Genomic DNA, 18,237 nt, shown 5'->3' on the forward strand with positions numbered 1-18,237 from the left:
ATAATTAGATTTGCGTGAAAAAGACCCTTCATGGACTACTGGGTAAAGATGATGGTGGAACTCAATTGAAACACTGAAAGATAAAGTTAAGGAATTTTTCCAGAAAGAGCAAAAACAAAAAGAGGTGAAACGTGAAAAGGGGGGAAAAAGTGTAACAGGCCAGGGAGGGTAAACATCTGAATCAGAAGATTTCAAGAGGAAAAGAGCAGAGAAAAATAAATTAGGAAACCTCAGAAAAATAATTGAAGAAAATGTCCCAGGATCTAGAGTTTCCAGGTTGAAAAAGCCCACCAAACATTTGGCAAATGGTTGAAAATAGGCTGAGACACTTCATTGTGAAATTTCTAAACCTTGTTTCCATAGAGAAAAAAATAAAAACAGATTGCATACAAAGGATCACGGATTTCTTAACAGTGACATTGGATATCAGAAGACAGTGAAAATTTAAACCTGGAATTCTATGCTCAAAAAAAATATTAGGCAAGATTTTCATTGATTGAGACAGAAATAGAGGTAAATCTTCATCCTTCACAGTGGGGCATCAGTAGATACTGCCTAACACTGAACAATCAAGAAGTAAGATCACAGGGACTTCCCTGGTGGCACAGCAGTTACAAATCCTCCTGCCAATGCAGGGACACGGGTTCGAGCCCTGGTCCAGGAAGATCCTACATGCCACGGACCAACTAAGCCCGTGCGCCACAACTACTGAGCCTGCGCTGCAGAGCCCGGGAGCCACAACTACTGAAGCAAAGCCCGTGTGCCTTGAGCCCGTGATCCTCAACTAGAGAAGCCACCACAATGAGAAGCCCATGCGCACTGCAACAAAGAGTAGCCCCCGCGCACAACAACAGAGAAAGCCCATGGGCAGCAACGAAGACCCGATGCAGCCAATAAATAAATAAATAAATTTATTTTTAAAAAAAGAAGTAAGACTATAAGCGTGTCGTTGACAGAATGGAGATGTAAATACCAGAACAATCAGCACTGAGAATTCAGTGTGCTTGTTTTGGGGGAAGATAAGCTCTCACGTACAGCATGGTGACTGTAGTTAGTAATACTATGTTGTGTTCTTGAAATGTGCCAAGAGAGTAGATCTTAAGTATTCTCACCACAGTTTTTTAAAAAATTTTTATGGGAGTATAGTTGATTTACAATGTTGCATTAGTTTCAGGTGTACCACAAAGTGAATCAGTTATACATATATGTATATCCACCCCCTTTTTTTTTTTTTTAAGATTCTTTTCCCATATAGGCCATTATAGAGCATGGAGTAGAGTTCCCTGTGCTCTACAGCAGGTTCCTATGAGTTATCTATTTTACATATAGTAGTGTGTACATGTCAATCCCAGTCTCCCAATTTATCCCTCCCCTCCTCCCTTATTCCCTGGTAACCATAAGTTTGTTTTGTACATCTGTGCCTCTAGCTCTGTTTTTTAAATAAGTTCTTTTGTACCCTTTATTTTAAGTTCCACGTATAAGTGATATCACACGATATATGTCTTTCTGTATCTGACTTACTAATCTCTAGGTCCATCCATGTTGCTGCAAATGGCATTGTTTTATTCTTTTTCATTGCTGAGTAGTAGTCCAGTGTGTGTGTGTGTGTGTGTGTGTGTGTACACACCACATGTTCTTTATCCATTCCTCTTTTGATGGACATTTAGGTTGTTTCCATGTCTTGGCTGTTGTACCTAGTGCTACAGTGAACATTGAGGTGCATGTATCTTCACAAATTATGATTTTCTCTGGCTATATGCCTAGAAGTGGGATTGCTAGGTCATATGGTAGTTCTGTTTTTAGTTTTTTTTGTGTGTGTGTGATTGCAACATATATTTAACAATACAGCTTTACATAGAATGCTAAGAGCACTTTTCATATTTTACAGGAGAACTTGAAACATATGGACTTTCTATTAATATTCATACCATAGCAAAGCCAAATCTAACTCCTAAATAGATGCATTACAATTTGTTTAGAGTTTAAAGACTTAATGGCAATAAGGAGGGGAGGAAGAAGTTAATTTTACATAACTGAATGGAAAATAAGTTCAAGAAACAGTAAATAAACTTTAATATGGCCTCAGGCGGTGAAGGAGGCGGTGCCCGATTCAGAGGAGTGATGGCTATGTCCAGATAGTCTCCTGTTTGGAACTTCTGAGACTGCAGGGTCATGGAGTCGTCCGTCCCCTTTCTCCCAGACATAGTGCTGCCAATCTCCTTTACTCGATAGCCAGGCCTCTTAATATCTGTAAAAACAATTGCAAAATTGAAGTGTGTGCCCTTCTTTCTGGCTTCTGGGTAGACTTCTTTTACTAAACTAGTCAATTCTTTCAAGATTGCATCCATCCAGGTGTAGATCTGCAGCTCGCTGGACGGCACGTTTCCGTGAGAGAACTCGTCCATGCGGTGGTGGCGGTGGCGGCCGTTGGTGGTGGTGAAGGCGCGCAGCAGGAGCGGGCAGGTCTTCCGATCGATGGGCTTCTCCGGCTCCTTCTTAATTTCCTCCTGGGTAACGCGCGACTCCACCGCCATCTTCCTCCTGCGGCCCGCAAGACCCTGTTTTTAGTTTTTTGAGGAACCTCCATACTGTTCTCCATAGTGGCAGTACCAATTTACATTCCCACCAGCAGTGCAAGAAGGTTCCCTTTTCTCCACACCCTCTCCAGCATTTCTTGTTTGTAGATTTTTTGATGATGGCCATTCTGACCTATGTGAGGTGAATGAAACTACCTCATTGTAGTTTTAATTTGCATTTCCCTAATAATTAGTGATGTTGAACATCTTCTCATGTGGTTTTTGGCCGTCTGTATGTCTCCTTTGCAGAAATGACTATTTAGATCTCCCCCCCATTTTTTAATTTTTTTAATTTTTATTTTTTAATTTATTTATTTATTTTATTGGCTGTGTTGGGTCTTTTTTGCTGTGCGTGGGCTTTCTTTAGTTGTGCTGAGGGGGGCTACCCTTCATTGTGGTGCGCGGGCTCCTCATTGCCGTGGCGTCTCTTGTTGCGGTGCACGGGCTCTAGGCACGTGGGCTTCAGCAGTTGCAGCACATGGGCTCAATAGTTATGGCTCACGGGCTCTAAAGCACAGGCTCAATAGTTCTGGCGCACGGGCTTAGTTGCTCTGCAGCATGTGGGATCTTCCTGGAGCAGGGATCGAACCCGTGTCCCCTGCGTTGGCAGGTGGATTCTTAACCACTGTGCCACCTAGGAAGCCCCCCCCCATTTTTTAATTGGGTTATTTGTTTTTTTGATATTGAGCTGCATAAGCTGTTTGTTAATTTCGGAGATTGGTCCCTTGTCGGTTGCTTTGTTTGCAAATATTTTCTCCCATTCTGAAGGTTGTCTTTTTGTTTTGTTTAAGGTTTCCTTTGCTGTGCAAAAGCTTTTAAGTTTAATTAGACCCCATTTGTTTATTTTTGTTTTTATTTTCATTACTGGAAGAGTTGCATCAAAAAAGATCTTACTGTAATTTATGTTAGAGTGTTCTGCCTGTGTTTTCCTCTAAGAGTTTTACAGTGTCCAGCCTTACATTTAGGTCTTTAATCCCTTTTGAGTTTATTTTTGGTGTTAGGGAGTGTTCTAATTTGACTCTTTTACATGTAGCTGTCCAGTTTTCCCGGCACCACTTTTTAAGTGTTCTTACCATAGGGAAAAAAGAAGTAACTGTGAGGTGATGGGTATGTTAATTAACCTGACTGTGGTCATCATGTCACAAAGTATGCATGTCAGAGCATCTCACTTACACACTCAATATATACAAGTTTATTTGTCAATTATACCTCAATAAATCTGAAAAAATTTTTTTAATTTGAGGAGGCAGGAGCTGCATTTAGTTTGCAGCTAGTCAAATGGAGCTGTGTAGTAAGCAGAGAATATTTCACCCTGGAACCTGGGAACTAGAAGTACAAATTCAGGGTTGTGGTTGGAGCCTCCGGAGTTGAAGTAATCTTATAGAAAATCTGTGAAGGGAAAAAAAAAAAGAGGGTCTAAGGTTAGAACATATTTTCCTGGGTCAATTTTTATTAAGGTAGAAGAATGCCCTCCTAAACACTGTACACTGCCTCATTCAGTCATGTGTGGAACACGTGTAGAAGAACACAGATGCCTATATGTGCTTGCATTTTATGAGGGTAAATGGTTAGATCTTGCCATTGAAAATGATGTTGTTTGTATTTCTAAGTATATTCTAGTATATTCCTTTTTTTTTTTCTTGGAAATGCCAAAGACAGTAACTGAAGAATCCTGCAGAACTTTACTACCATATATATATATAAATACCCTGTTTTTTTGAATAGTTTTTTTTTTTTACAAAGTATTTTCAACACATAGTATTCTAGTTTCATCCTTTCATCAGCCAAATGGGTTAAGTAGTATTATCTCTCTCTTTCTAATTTAGGGAAATGGAAACACAAAAAGATTCAATGACTTGTTCGAGGTCACACAGTAAGAAGTTTCAGTTCAAAACATACATCTTCCCACTCCGTTCACTAATCCTTCCACAACTTTTTAACGCATCGTGCAGTTGAGTTGGTGCTGGAACGTAGACCTGAAAATGAAGGGTCAGTCTAGTCTTTTAAGGTTTTTGTTGGGGAATAGCAGCGAGTATCTGGTGAACCCACCTTAGCAGCAGGTCTAAAATTAGGGGAAGTGGGATGACGGCCAGAGTTTCCCCAACTCTCAGTAGAAAGAAGCTGCCTTGGAGGGACTTGAACAAACTAGTGCCCCCAGACGACTCTGGAAAGCATTTTTCTGTGTCAGTGGCTGACACTGAGAAATATCTGAATTTAAAGAGGCACTTCTTTATTGAACTCATTAGCGGGGTGCAACCATTTAGGGGAGGAAGGAGATTGTCAAAGACATTATATTAATGCAAATGTTAATATAAGCAGTAGAGAATTTTGTAAACGAGTCAGAATTTGTTCTGTAGGTTATCTTTCACCTTTTCTAATCCTTTCATGCCAATTTGAGAATTTTGTTTCTTTTTTTTTTAAGCTCTTTATTGGAATATAATTGCTTTACACTCTTGTACCAGCTTTTGAGGTACACCAAAGTGAATCAGCAGTATTTATACATATATCCCCATATCCCCTCCCTCCCTCGACTCCCTCCTACCCTCCCTATCCTGGCCCTCTAAATCATCACCCATCATCGAGTTGATCTCCCTGTGTTAATTAAATAGGACAGGTTGAGATAGAAATAGGCATTTGTTATACCTGAGCAAATGACTACTACTATTAGTCTGAATTTGGGTACCATAAGATTATATTATTTTAATAAAACTGAGCTTTAAGGTGTTGGGGTCCTCTTATTTATATAAAGATCTTGAGATTTGAATTCTATCAATGCTTAAGAAAGGTTATTTTTTTTAAATCACTGACATATAGTACAGCGACTTTAAAATCAGGCAGTTGCTTATAAAGTTATACCACTCAGCAGTTTCAGGCTAGGCTGTTTTGCCCAAGAGATATGAACATGTTTATCTACACAAAGACTTGGACACAAATATTTATAGCACTTTTATTCATGACAGCCGAACACTGGCAACAACTCAAATGCCCAACCATGGGTGAATGGATAAACAAATTGCATTATAGTCATAGGATGGAATACCTTTCAGCAATAGGAAGAAATGATTTACTGATATGCACAATAAAAGAATACATACTGTTTGATTTATAGGAAATGATATGAAGTTCTAGAACAGGCAAAACTAATTTATGGTGACAGAAAGCATCAGTGATTGCCTGGGGCCAGGGAAGGGGGTTGGGGATTGACCATAAAAGATCACAAGGTAACTCTTTGAGGTAATGAGGGAACTTTTTGATGTTAGTGTTCTATATTTTCTTGCACCGTATCTGGGATTTGTTTTAATTGGGTATGGTAAGGTTACAGACTCAGCAACAACTGCCTTTGAAAGAAGAATTTATTACTTAGAGTTCCCAAGAGAGGGGCGTGCCAGGCATTCAGGGCCACATGGGGAAATTCCAGGGCTGGTCACGCGGCAGGAGGGATGGGAAATTGTGGCCTGGAGCCTGTATTGTAGTCTCCCTGGGAAAGGTAAGGCAGGGCAAGATAAACAGTTTAGGACTGGCTTGTTCGAATGATTTCAGTGGTTCCAGGCTGTAGGGTAGTCCTGGCTGTCCAGGGCCTGGCTCCGGGGTGACTGAAGTCAGGGGAAACGCTGGCTTGCTGTGTGAGAGTTCCGTAAAGGAGGTGTTGGGGATATGGACTTTGCATTGCAAGGTGTGCTCACCAGAGGTTGTTTGCTGTCTCTAGGATTATGTAGCTTTGGAAGGGGCACTCTGGCCAGCCAGCCAGGCCCCTAATATGTCAGAAATCATCAAACGTAGAAAAAAGAATGTGATTACTACACAGGTGTATACATTTGTGTATGTGTTTGCCGTATGTAAATTATATGGCAATAAAGTTGACTTGAAAAGTTTTTTAAAAAATAGTGATATGTAATGGGCACATGAAATTAAACAAGGTAGGAGAATTCCTCCTCAAGTGCATTAAACATTTTCAAACAATACCCAGGTTTATAAAAGGACAGAGCAGCATTGAATACTTCACAGTTACAAGTTCATTCAGGCATTTCTTTCTTTCCTTCTCTGTGTCATGACCATTTCCTTAACAAGTAAAAGAAAGGTAGCGTTTTCACTTACATGGTGTCTGGGGTCATGCAGCATTTCTGAGTCCTTCCCTGCCGTGTTCCTAAAGTATACGATGAGTATTCTTAGGGCCGGGGGAAAGGGGAAGGCTTCAATCAGCTTCTCCTTCAACGTTTTCAGTGACAGAGTTCAATTTTTCATGTAGCATATTATGGAATAGGTCCGTAGTTGAGTATCAGTAGTTGAGAAGCTGCTTCCTTACATCCAGTTGAGATTTGCGTCCTTGTAACTTGTCTCCCTTCCTGATCTGTGTGCTGCCCCCAGAGTTGCATACAATTCCTCGAATCCGTCTTCCATGTAACTTCTCTTCAAATGTTTCAAGATGATTATCGTTTTCCCCCCAGTTCTTTAATTTCCCAGGTTCTCTCCCTCCTTTCCCAGCTTCTCTAAATCACTTTTTCCTTATTACTTCATTCCCATCCTTTGTTTGACTGATTTTCCTTTAATTCTGATTTCCAGCAACAAAAACATTCTCATATATTTCCACTGGCTTGGTACACACTTGTACAGATGTTCACGAGAGAGAAAAATGGAGGAAGGATGGAGGGGACGGGAGACTGAACACAGTAGAGCAGGAGCGTGTATGTGAATTCAGGGATCAGATACACCTGACGAGCTGATTCTGGCTCATCCACGTGACCTTGAGCATTTGATTTAATTTCTTTGGGCCTCAGATTCTTGACAGTGCTGATTCCCTGGTGAGGATGAAAGGTGTGTGTCTGTGAATTACTTTGTAGGTCCAGCATGTAGTAAACACTGTATTCTACACTATAGCAGAAGAGCTATGGTGTAGAATACAGTGGAGGGGAAGCTGATACCTGTGGATTCATCAACTCTGGCTGTAGCCTCAAACCTAATGTCTGTGGGGCCCTCCCTGTGCAAGGCTTTAAAGTCCAGATCCACAAGATCACCGTAGAGTCAAAACTGGAGGAAGGCCTGGGAGAAGAACAGCTGCCCAACCAGTAGGTTAGTAGTGTTATCTTAACATGTAAAGAAGAGCCTGATACAAATGGCCAATGGTTAGACACTCAAAGACTTTATTACCTTTTTAAATTTTTTCATCTTTCAAATTCTTCTGACCAAATTCATTATATTAAGGCATTTATCTAAATGATAGTGTTTATTCTCTAGGAAATAGTTCCCTAGAAGTAATTCCCTAATATTAATCAGTTAATATTAAGTTTCCTTAATATTCTAGAGTAACATCCGCATTGCAACTCTCTGGGTGGTACCCACGTACACACACAAGAGCACACACATTTAAACACATACTCACACTCTGGATTAACAGTAAGAAGCTTCTTGAGTGTAGAGCAAATGATTTTATCTAGATGTGTTTTTAGGAACCTTGTCAAGACAGCATAGCAAACACCAGGCAAGGAGTGCCTTAGGTTTCCTCAGCCGGGAATTAATGGAAGATTTTCATTTCCAGCACCATCAAGCTATCACTTCTCAAGTAACCAATTCACCTAATTTTCATTTTTAATCAACTCTGTTTAAACATGACATATTAACTAAAATTAAAAGTTAACCATATGAGTGATTTATAAAGCATATTAAGTCTTGCTATAATCGATGGTATTCGCTCATTGCGTTAATTTTTGTTCCTTTCCAATAGATTTTTCTGCTTAATGTACTTTTCAGCATTTAAGTAAAGAAAGGCAGGTTATAATGATCAGAGAGTCTCTGGACTGTGAAGGACAGTGACTGCTGGTGCTGTATCATGGTACCTTGAGTCAGGATGCCCCCTTGACTTTGCCTGTGTGATATTTGAAAACTACTGATAGATCTTCTGTGACTTTTTAATGCATCTTTTCCTCTAGAACATTTATATAATGGCTTTTTATTTCCAGCCCAGTCAGAAGATGCAATATTGTGATTATTCAGGTGTTTTCTTTAATAAGCATTAGGTGTATTTATTACACATTTTTTTTCATTTTTCATAATTAAGATAGAATTAAATGCAGTCATGCTTTATGTGGCAGAAAAAAATAGCCGACTCCATTTGAGTGAATTTTCTACTTTAAATACCAAGATATCGGGGTGTACAGTTGAAATCATTTTACTGGCAATCCTTATCTAATATAGCATTACAAAGCAGTTAAAATAAAAACTTGATTTTTGTTTTGCTTTTGTTCAATTGCAGAGATAGTATTTGTTCACTGGGGAAACATAACAATATATCCATAAACATAAAAAGGAAAGTTAAATAACAGTTTAATTCCTTACTCAGACATAGCCACTTTTAATATTTGGTAGTTTCTCTTATGTGTATATGGGGGAAAGAAATTGAACCATACCACTCTGTAACCAACCTCTCATACAAAAATCTGTGGTAAGCATTTTTCAAAATTTTAAATATTTTAAGAAGGAGTGTTTGTAATAGTTTCATTATAAAAATGTATCTTAATTGACTTAGAGGCTTTATATTTGGTGTGTATCTTAAATGGTACCCTGAAGAATTTTGAAAAGGTAATGAGGATGATGATAGTGAAAATGGTAGTCGGCAGCGTTGCACGTTATCTCGATTTTCTAAACTGGAAGGAAGGTCTAGATTAAAAGGAATGTAGAACTTTAAAGCTCAGGGTGCATATTGCAGAAATACCCCCAAAAACATTTTGCTTGCACCTCTTTGTAGACTTTTTCCAAGCATGCATTGCTTTGTCTTTTTTTGTTTTTGTTTTTGCCATTTTTTAGGCAAAGAAATTTTATTTTTGAATTTTCCATTTCTTTGGGTATTAGTAAGGCGGAACATTCTAATGATTTACTAGTTTGTCTTCTTTTATAAGTCTGCTAGTTTTATGGAGTGCTTTCTCATTCTTATTAATTTTGTTTATAACAGACCTGAGAGTACAAGGACCATTCTACCATATCCTTGCATAGTCACACCTCAAAGACCATTTGTTAAATAAATAAGTGGGCGACTATATATCTGTTGTAAATTTTCCATTTTTCCCCAGTATTTGCCTTAATTTTTGACAGCTGTATTAAGGTGTAATTGGCATGCAATAAATTCCACATATTTAAGTGCAATGCAAGGGACTTCCCTGATGGCGCAGTGGTTAAGAATCTGCCTGCCAATGCGGGGGACATGGGTTCGATCCCTGGTAGGGAAAGATCCCACACGCCGCGGAACAGCCAAGCTTGTGCGCCACAACTACTGAGCCTGTGCTCTAGAGCCCACGAGCCACAACTACTGAGCCTGAGTGCCACAACTACTGAAGCCTGTGTGCTTAGAGCCCGTGCTCCACAACAAGAGAAGCTACCACAATGAGAAGCCCGCGCACCGCAACGAAGAGTAGCCCCCACTCGCCGCAGCTAGAGAAAGCCTGCATGCAAGCAATAAAGATCCAACGCAGCCATAAATAAATAAATTTATTTTTTTTAAGAAGTGCAGTGCAATATATTTTGCTATATGTATATAACACCCATGAAACCATCACCGCAATCAAGATAACGAATATGTTCTTCACCCTAATAGGTGGATATATATGTCCCTCGTGCCCACTTGGAGGCTCTTCCTCCCAACCCTCCTTGTCTTCCTGTGCTCAAGCAACTATTAATCATCTTTTTGTTATTACTATAATTTGCATTTTCTAGAAGTTTATAGAAGTGAGGTCATAAAACATGTACCCTCCTTTTATCTGGCTTCTTTCACACAGCATGATGTTTTCACAGATTCACCCATATTTTGTGTGGATCAATAATTTACTCCTTTACGTTGCTGAGGAGTGCTGTGTTGAATGGATATACTACAGTTTGTTTAACTGCTCACCTGTTGATGAATATTTTGGTTGTTTCTGGTTTGGGGCTACTATAAACAAAGTTGCTGTGAACATTTTTTGTGCATATGCTTTCTTTTCTCTTGGATAAGTGGGAAGGGATTGACTGGATCATATGGTAGGTGTATCTTTAACTTATGAAGAAAATGCCAAACTATTTTTTAAAGTAGTTGTACCATTTTATTACCACCAGCAGGATATAAGACTTTCACTTCCTCTACATCCTTGCCAATACTTGGTATGATGTTTTGTTTTGTTTTTTTAATTTTAGCCATTCTTATAGGTGTGTGATTTTAACTTACATTTATGGTTTTAACTTACATTGAGCATCTTTTTATGCCTTATTTGCAAGCCATATCTTTTTTGGTGGAATATCTCTTCAGATCTTTTCCCTGTTTTTTAAATTGCCTGTTTGTTTTCTTATTACTGAGTTTTGAGAGTACTTTATACTGGATTTAATGTCTTTACATATTTATTATTTGCAATTATTTTCTTTCACTCTGCAGCTTGTCTTTTCCTTCTCTTAATAGTGTTTTTTAAAGAGCAGAAGTTCTTAATTTTGAAGTCCAGCTTGTTAGTTATTTTGTGGGTTGTGCATTAGATGTCCTATCTAAGATGTATTTGCATAATGGAAAGCCATAGGGATTTAGAAGTTTTGTAGTTTTAGGTTTTACATTCAGGTGTATGATCATCATGCATTTTGGATTTGTGTGTGATATGAGGTATTGTCTCAAAGTTTTGTTGTTGTTTGTATAAGGATATCCAGTAGTCCAAGCACCATTTTCTCCACTGATCTCCGTCTGCACCTTCATGAAAAATCAGTTGGCTGTGTATATGTGGGTTTATTTCTTTATTTCTCCTTTATTTTTGAAAGATACTTTCTATGGATGTAGAATTTTAGATTACAGATCTTTTTTTCTTTCGGTACTTTAAAGATGCTGCTCCACTGTCTTCTTACTTGCATTGCCTTACTTTAAATCTTTCTTTTTTTCACTAGTTTTGAGCCATTTGGTCATGCTGTGCTTTGGTGTAGTTTTCATGTTTCTTGTGCTTTAGGTTTTTTGGGCTTTTGGTATCTGTTCATAACTTTACTCAAATTTGGAAGTTTCTGCCACTGTTCCTTAAAATAAATTTTCTCTCTTCCTATGTTTCTCTTCTCCAGTTTTTGATATATTAGACTGCTTAAAGTTGTCCCAGAGCTCACTGGTGATCTATTCTTTTTTTTTTTTTTTCCACTCTCTTCCTGAGTTTCATTTTGGATAGTCTCTGTTACTATGTCTTCAATTTCAGGAATGTTTTCCTCCAACATATCTAGTATGCTGATAATCCTATCCAGTGTATTTTTTATCTTGTATATTGTAGTTTACATCTCTGGAAATTTTATTTGGGTCTTTTTATATCTTCCCTGTCTATACTTAACTTTTTGAGCATATGAAATACAGTCATGCATTTAAAGACCTTGTCTGCTAATCCTAACGTCTATATCAGTTCAGGGTCAGTTTTTATTATTTTCTACACTATGGCTCATATTTTCCTGCCTCTTTGTACTGCTTGATACTTCTTTATTAGATGTCAAACATTCTGAATTTTACTTTCTTGGGTGATGAATATTTTTGTCTTTGAGCTTTGTTCTTGAGCTTTGATAAAACACTTGGAAACAGTTTGATCCTTTTAGGTTTTGCTTTGAGATTTGTTTTGTGAAACCAAAGGAGTGCTTGGTGTAGGGCCAACTATTCCCTGTTACTAAAGCAGGGTTATTCTTTATACTTTACCCAATGTCCTGTGACTTAGGAGCTTTTTCAGTGTGACTGGTAAGAACAGGAAATATTCCTGTGAATACTTGATGGGGCCCCTCTTCACTGCTCTCTCTTCTCTCTCCAGCTCTTTTCTTCATTCTCTGGGAATTTACACCAGCTTTCTCCCTTCCTGCAACGTGAATGATAGGGTTCACCTCATTTGTTTCCTGTCTCTCAAAGATCAGTCTTTGTGACCTAAGGTCCAGTGTTTTGAAATATTGCTTCATGTAGTTTGTCTGTGTTGTGGTTATTTCAGGAAGGAGGGCAAATCTGGTCTCTGTTATTCAATCTTGGCTGGAAGCAGAAGTCATGCCTTTTTATTTTTCCTAGTTTTCTATTTTAGAAACGTTTAAAATTTTCAGTGGAAAAATTCATCACTCTTTACCTTAATGGCTTCTGTCTTGGGCATCATGCTTAGAAACACTTCCATGTTTGAAGGCTTACAAAAATATTTACCTATATTTTTTCAGGGACTTTGTCTTATTTACACATTCAAATAGTTTATTAGTTTGGAACCCTGTACTCTAGACAATTTGGAAAAGAGCTGAAATGGGAGGGAAAACACCTCTGATTATATCACCAAGAATAAGACTATTTCTCTTCTTACATTTTTCGGTGCCTTTTTTTCTTGTATAGTTGTTATCCTAGTGTGTGTGTCATTTGGTGTGTTCATCCGGTACATTATATCATCAGCATTTTTCATGTTGCTGCGTAATCTGCAAAATTGCATTTTAATGACTGAGTTGTGTTTCATCAAATGATTATATTGCAGTTATACCGCCTTTACTTATATTGCTAAACACTTTAGTTATTTCTTAAACAGAATCTATAAAACATAATTTTCAGGCAGGGCATTTGTAGGGAACCTTAACTTGGGCTACTTGCACATTTCCCTGATGCTACAAGGGCAACAAAGCGGATACAGACGCCTCTCAATGTGTCTCTGCTCCCTCTCCAAGCCCACACCACTGCTTTCAGTAAAATCCTGTCTGTATGAAAGTGAGAAGGAAAATTAAAAACGTCAGTTTCCTAATGGTTCAGTCCGTGCCTTATTACTCCTATAGTTATAAATAAAAAGTTTGTAAAAAGCTTGTAATTTATCTTTTTCATACGTGTTAACTTGGCATGTCAGTTATTTTCTAATTATTATTTGTGCTTGGTTACTTTTAGGCAAGTTGTTATTCAAGTCAAAGACATCATAATGCAGAGTTCTTTATCAGTACCACCAAAAGATCAAGGTAAGGTAAACCATGCCAGGGAGAACGGTAATGTGTGTGTTGTAAAGAGTTTTAAGTCATGCATTTACTGTCACTGTCCTCTAACTGTAAGGTGACTTATTTCTGGAACTAAGAACAAAAGTTCTAATTACATATGAAAGTTGATTTCTTAGGTAAATTACTTGAGTATCTGTGGATTCCTGGTTTATAAAGACACATCCCTTTTACTGAGAGCTCCTTGAGAGCAGGCCATCTCATTCCACATAAAACTCACAGACCCCAGCCCTTCAGCTGGCAACTAGCTGGCGCTAATAGATGTCAAATGAAGTTACAGAGTATTGACTTTAATGAAGCAGGATGACACGTGCTCTCGTGAGGAGGATGTGTACAAGTGTGTATGTATATATTCACGCACATACAGCAGAGACGTAGAGAGAGAGAATATTCACTTACACATTTTTGATCTATTTCTTCCCATATACCCGTTTAAAAAAAGAAACCATTTCCTCTCCATATGAATTTTAAGAAAGAAAATCATGATTTTTTTTTTTTTAGCAAGAGCTCCTGGGCCTTTCAGAAGAGTAGTTTACAGGTGGAGATAGAGTCATTTCTGAATAAAAGAATGATTACATTTTCCTCAGTATAAAGGGCAAAGTCTAACCTTTTAGAGAAATTCAAGTCTTTCCCCTGCCTCTGCGTATTCTCTTCCATACAGAAGTTTTGATGTGTGTGAGAAAAACAATACGTTTAAATGATTCAAAATTGGGCTTCCTTAGTGGGAGGTGTAAGTGTTGGTGAAGGAGGGAATTTGCTGTAAAGAACCCTTAACTGGAGAAAACACCCTTTGATCACTCTGCCAAAATGAAAGGTAGTGTCATAGCTGTAAAGAGTGTGAAATCTGTTTGAAACTCATTTCTATCCCTGAATTGCATAACCTTAGGTACATCACTTGACCTTAACTTTCTCATCTATAAATCTATAAGATGAAGGTAGTAAGTCCTACCCTCTAGGTGATGTGGCGATTAAAGGAGATAATGTATGTAAATCACCCTGCATGTTGCTTACTGCAGAGCAGGCCCTAAGGAGATGGTAGCAGCTCCTGCTCTGAATGGTGGTATTAACATCTGGGCTCTCTCTGCCTGCGCAGGCGGATCCAGTGAGATGGGCACGGCTGCCTCCTGCCGGGGATGCCTCGCAGCCCTCTAAGGCCACGCGTGACCGAAGGGCTCCATGGGAAGTAAACCCAGAGCAGAACCCCCCTGCTGGGTTCTCATCCAAGCACGTGGCCAAAGGGAGAGTGAGAGTCCTTGAGGCTCGTACGCGATCTCGCCCCAAATACTAGGGCAGGAAAGAAGAAGGGAATGAGAAGAGGAGACCAGACCCTCACTAGAAACTAAAACTGTGCATTTGCTGTGAGAGTTTCTGGCTCGTATCCTTTGGAAGATTTCTGTAGTTGTAGCCGAGCAAGGGTTTGGTAACTCAGCGTCCAAGCAGGTATGACCTCCTTCCTCTGAGCAGGCAAGGGGAGGTGTGACTGCTTAGAAGAAAGAGTGTTGGCCCAAATGTCAGGAAAGCTGGGTCCTGTCCCGGATCTGCCTCTAACCAGCCATGGAACCTCAGACAAGTTGTTCTGCCCCTAAGCCTGGGTGTCCTGTTAGTAACGCCAGGACTACTTGCCATGCTTTCCTGGCTCTAACAGATTGTGAGTCTGTGTGAGGAACTAAGCAATGAGCTGCTGGGTTTCTGGCTGATCCAGGGAAGTCAAGCCTGTCACCACTCACCCCTCTTGTCTGCTTTGCTCTCCTCAAGGTTTATTTTGTTTTGGTTTTGTGTCTACATCTCTAAGCTGTTGCGTAAGCTTAGTTATCTCCATTGACTTGACCAAAATATAAGACGCCCTCAAGCCCAGTGAGGATTCAGTAGCTGTTGCAAGTTCTTCATCACTCTTTCCTGGGACCGAAGATGCTTAAGCCCCAAACCCAGAATTTGACAGAGAAAGAGAGATATTAACTAGAAGAGCTCAATTAATCAAGTGCCTCAGTGTAGTAGCCACTCTACCTACAATTCTGCATCCTTTGTTTTATTTAATGCTCACAATGTTCAGTATAGTCTTTATTTCTGTGGTTCAGGGAGATTAGATTCTTCTACCAAAGTCACCAGCCAGTGCAGTGACTGAGCTAAGATTTGAACCTAGATCCATCAAAATTTAAAACTCACTGTTTGTCCCCCGCTTCACACTGTAAATTTATAACACTGTAAATTTATAAAGAAGATCTCTAATCTATTTTTAGATCCTTCTTTTTCTTCTCTGATCAAATGTATTGTGCTTAATTACATATATGAATGCTTAAAGCTATTTTAATGTAAAGTAGGCAGAAGTTAGAATTTGTATCATGGGAAATTATATGCGTAAGGAAAAATATGAGGCCTAAGAGTTGCCCCATTATTCATTAATTTACTCATTTATCAAATGCTTTCTGTGTGTCCTGGGTCACTATTAATATTTTTTAACAAAGAAAAATTCCAGATTTTTAAATTATGATTTTGTTTGTATTTCTTTCATCAAATATAATCACTTATGGGACACGAGAAGTTTGCTGTTCCCATGTCATTTATTAATTAAATGCTGAGTGATCTATTTAATGAACTGTTGATGGCTGTCTCTCATTTATGGTCCTTTTGAATTTCAGACTTGTAAGTGCACGTGCACGCACACACACACACACTATACACGTTAACGTATGAAATTCGGGTAGGACATCACAGCTGAGTTGTGGGGCTTAAGAAAATCCGTGGCATCATGTACTATCTTCTAACAAAATTTCATACGGTGGAAGCAGATTTAACAATCACCAAGGCAATACTTACCAGAACTATGCCAGATGCTATGAGGGTTCAAAGAGAAATCAGACAAGAGCCTACCCTCTTACAAAACACAAGATCCTAGTAGAACAGCAGATGTGTGAAATTAACCAGAATAAAGCAGGACAAGTGCTGTATTAGACCTGAGTATGACATCCTTGGAGAACAGTTGGTTGAGCCAGAAGTTTGAGGCTGGTCAGGAAACACAACAAGAGGTGGCGTTTGCTCAGGATGTGAGCACACGTGTAGAAGTCAGTCATGTGGGGGTTAGGGGTCAAGGGATGTAGATGAAAGCTAGGAAAGAACTAGAGGAAACTAACTAGAAGTTCCAGTGCCTTCTATTTAAATGTTCCCTAACTTTGGATAAAGAAATTAACATTGTAACATCACTCAGATAATTTGTACTATATTGAAAGCTTTCCCCTATTATAATAGTTTAATTATTATCCCTTTCTGTGTGAAAGTATTACTTACAGAATCTGCAGAAGTTCCTCAGACTTATTTTGTTATAATTTTCTGTCTTCTCATGCATTCAGGATGTCGAGAGAGGATTATTTGTTTTCCTACAGCTTTCTTTTTTGTTCGTTTGTTTGATGTTTTCAAATGGTAAGCTAAATAAAAATATAAGGACATGTATTTTGTTTTGGAAAACAGCAAATTGTAGCAAGTGATAGACCATATTTGGGAGGGAAGGCATGAAAACAACATGGTAAGGCCACCTACAATTGTGACTTCCACTTTAAATTTGTTGAAGGAAAGAAAACCACCACAGTGATGGAAAATGCAAAGACATTGATTTAGTTGCCAGATGAGGAAACACACAAGTGAGCAGGCTTGCCAAATGGTTTTCTTAGAGGGACAGTGTATGTTTCCTATGTGCCAGGAAGAAGTTGACTGCAGTTGTGCCAATAAGGATTCAAGTGCGCACCTTGGAGAAGGCAGGATGGATGTCAGGTCCCCACACAGTTAATGAAAACAAGTCCCACTGTTCATTGGTCAGGAAAGAGTCTTTGGCCCAGGGAGTGTCTGTTTTGCTGGAGTCATTCAGAATTCTTAGACATTCGCCAGCTTTGCAATTCAGTTTTGCCATTTTCTAGGCAAGTCTGCTGTGAGTAGAAAGGTCTTACATATAGGTCTTGTAACATTTTTTTCTCAGCTCTTTCATAACATTTGTATTGTTTAAATGTAGTTATCAAATTGTGAGTGCTATTTTTATTCAATGAGAATATGAATAAATGGAGCTGAGAAAATGGCAGATGCTTTGAGGCAAGAAGCAGTGGGTATTAATGACCCCCTTTGGAAGCATTGCAGTTAGCTAAATGTGCTCTGTACAACGCCTACTAATTTTCAAGACCTGTGCATTATTTACCTGTGAAGCCATAGCCATTACTGTCTGCATGTGAATTCATATTTGCAGCTGTCAAAAACAAAAAACGAAAAACAAAACAGCCTGGGTTTTCCAATTCAGTGAAATGCTTTAAAAATAATTGTGGCACAGCCTAAAAATATATTCTTATGTCTTATAGACATGAAAATATCTACTTAGATCTTACAGACACACACGTTTTGGTATTCGTGAATATAGCATTTTTGAACTCAAGGAGCACTTGGGGTAGCTAGTTAATAATATTCTTTTTTTTTAAGTTTAGGAAAATGATCTGACTTATTTTAGACTCTTAGTGTCCGTTAGGTTCTTTGTAAACTTCTTGATGGATTTTCTGTCTTTGGCAGGCTTTATAGCACCCTGGCATGTAGTGGTTTCTCAAATACATATTAAATTTTGTTAAAAGTGCTTTAAATTCTCAAACATTTTTTAAAAAATCATATTACTTAGATGCTAATCTTTGTTTTTTAATGAAACACCAAGCTGAAGTTGTCAAGTCTGTGTGTTCATTTAACAAAT

At 38.6% G+C, this 18,237-nt stretch overlaps 1 protein-coding gene and 1 pseudogene across 23 annotated transcripts in view; one reads left to right on the plus strand and one right to left on the minus strand.

Annotated features, from left to right (window-relative positions):
• ZNF438 (zinc finger protein 438) overlaps nt 1–18,237 on the plus strand; it is a 174,001-nt gene that overhangs the window by 132,553 nt on the left and 23,211 nt on the right. For all 23 annotated transcript variants that reach the window (XM_057732900.1, XM_057732902.1, XM_057732914.1 and 20 more), the window contains one exon: nt 13,426–13,493. In XM_057732900.1, coding sequence (XP_057588883.1) covers nt 13,426–13,493 — 68 coding nt within the window. The remainder of the gene's footprint in view (nt 1–13,425; nt 13,494–18,237) is intronic.
• On the minus strand, nt 2,072–2,549 carry LOC130852158 (histone deacetylase complex subunit SAP18-like; annotated as a pseudogene).

The sequence above is a fragment of the Hippopotamus amphibius genome, chromosome 4 (genome assembly GCF_030028045.1).
Source record: "Hippopotamus amphibius kiboko isolate mHipAmp2 chromosome 4, mHipAmp2.hap2, whole genome shotgun sequence".
In the NCBI taxonomy this organism is placed as follows: Eukaryota; Metazoa; Chordata; class Mammalia; order Artiodactyla; family Hippopotamidae; genus Hippopotamus; species Hippopotamus amphibius.